Source organism: Chaetura pelagica, unplaced genomic scaffold (assembly GCF_000747805.2).
Source record: "Chaetura pelagica isolate M959 unplaced genomic scaffold, ChaPel_1.0 scaffold625, whole genome shotgun sequence".
Lineage (NCBI taxonomy): Eukaryota > Metazoa > Chordata > Aves > Apodiformes > Apodidae > Chaetura > Chaetura pelagica.
In genome coordinates this window covers 214,506-216,052 of record NW_009953499.1, presented here as the reverse complement: position 1 = coordinate 216,052, position 1,547 = coordinate 214,506, and the positions used below count along the sequence as shown (strand labels likewise).

At 63.2% G+C, this 1,547-nt stretch overlaps 2 protein-coding genes across 2 annotated transcripts in view; one reads left to right on the top strand and one right to left on the bottom strand.

The window, feature by feature from the left end:
* The window catches only part of PRR29 (proline rich 29), a 4,723-nt gene extending 3,841 nt beyond the window's left edge, over positions 1 to 882 (bottom strand). Inside the window, exons 1-2 of the mRNA XM_009999334.1 lie at positions 834 to 882; positions 197 to 312 (exon numbers count right to left, since the gene is read on the bottom strand). Of these exons, the coding sequence (XP_009997636.1) occupies positions 197 to 312; positions 834 to 882 (165 nt within the window). The remainder of the gene's footprint in view (positions 1 to 196; positions 313 to 833) is intronic.
* Positions 883 to 1,512: 630 nt separating this feature from the next.
* LOC104390228 (vasoactive intestinal polypeptide receptor 1-like) overlaps positions 1,513 to 1,547 on the top strand; it is a 26,125-nt gene continuing 26,090 nt past the window's right edge. Inside the window, exon 1 of the mRNA XM_009999333.1 lies at positions 1,513 to 1,524. Within this exon, the coding sequence (XP_009997635.1) occupies positions 1,513 to 1,524 (12 nt within the window). The remainder of the gene's footprint in view (positions 1,525 to 1,547) is intronic.

Here is a 1,547-nt window from a genome sequence, read left to right as displayed (position 1 = left end):
TGTCTGTGGCTCCTCTGGCCTCTCTCCAACAGCTCCAGGTCCTTCTGATGTTGGAGGCTCCAGAACTGGCCCCAGTTCTCCAGGGGGGGGGTCTCACCAGAGCAGAGCAGAGGGGACAATCCCCTTCCTGGCCCTGCTGGTGACACAGCCCAGGTCCTTTTGGTCCTTTGGTCCCTCTGCCCACCCTGCCCCTCACCTGGGCAAGGGCTGGTGATGCCCCCAACCCACAGGAGGTCAGGGCTGCCACAGCCAGGCTGTTCATCACCACCTGGTGCATCTGGGAGTTCTGGATCATCATCAGCTCCATCAGACCTGTGGAGCAGGAGGTTCTGAGTCAGAGATCAGAGCAAGGCCAGGAGAAACACCAGGGTGGGATCTGTGCCTGGGATGGGGTGGCAAGAGGCTCATCCATGTGTGCAGGCAGTGGGACCCCAGCCAGGCTTCCCCACCCCAGGCTGGGAGGAGCAGTTACAAGCTCTTCTGGCTTGGCTGAAGCTCCTCCAAGAGCCTTTTTTCTTCTTCTTTGCAAATGTGATGCACCAGCTGCTCTGGCTGCTCCTCCCAGGTGGTTGGTGCTGCTGGAGGCACCAAACCTCCCACCCACCTGCAGGAGGATTGTCCTGGTGCTGGGGGGGCTCCAGGCCTTGGGGGGCAGGGGGAGAGTCCTCGGGGGACACACCAGGGGTGGCACCAACACACACACAGGAGCTGCTGAGAAACCTCCTGGGGAGGCAGGAGCTGGGGCTGGACCAGGGGGGCAGATCCCACCCCCATTCCCAGGAGATGAAACCCCCCCAAGGAAGCAGAGGCTGGACCATGGGGGCTGATCCCACCCCCATTCCCAGGAGCAGAAACCTCCTGAGGAGGCAGGAACTGGACCATAGTTGATCCAACCTCCATTCCCAGGAGAAGAAACCCCCCCAGGGAAGCAGGAGCTGGTCCATGGGGCTGATCCCACCTCCATCCCCAGGAGGAAAAATCCCACAAGGAGGCAGGAGCTGGAGCTGGACCACAGGAGCTGATCCCACCCCCATTCCCAGGAGGACAACCCCCCCAGGAGGCAGGAGCTGGTCCATGGGGGCAGGTCCCACCTCCATCCCCAGGAACCAGCCCCCCTGGAGCTGCATCCCAGATGCCCAGGGCCTCCCCAGCCCCTGCAGGGCTTGGCATGAGGACCTGGCCCCAGAGTGACCCTGGATCAACATCCCTGATCCCCAGGATGATGCCCAAGCTGTGGTGGAGCTGCTGGGAGGAGGAGGAGGAGGAGGAGGAGGAGGAGGAGGAGGAGGTGGGATCTCCACTGAGATGGACAAAGCACGTCCCCCCTGCCTGCCCCCCACCCCAAGCACAGCTGGGAGAGCAAGAAGATGAAAGTCCAGGTGGTTGGAAGGCTCGACCATCACCCACCTCCCCGGGGGTCTGGGGGTCCGGGCTGGGGGGCCAGGGCAGCCCCAGGGAGCTGCTGGAGGATCAGCACTGGCTGCTGGGGAACTGGGACGGCCCCGTGGGGAGATGGTGTTTCCAGTGGGAGCTGCAAGGGAAGGAAA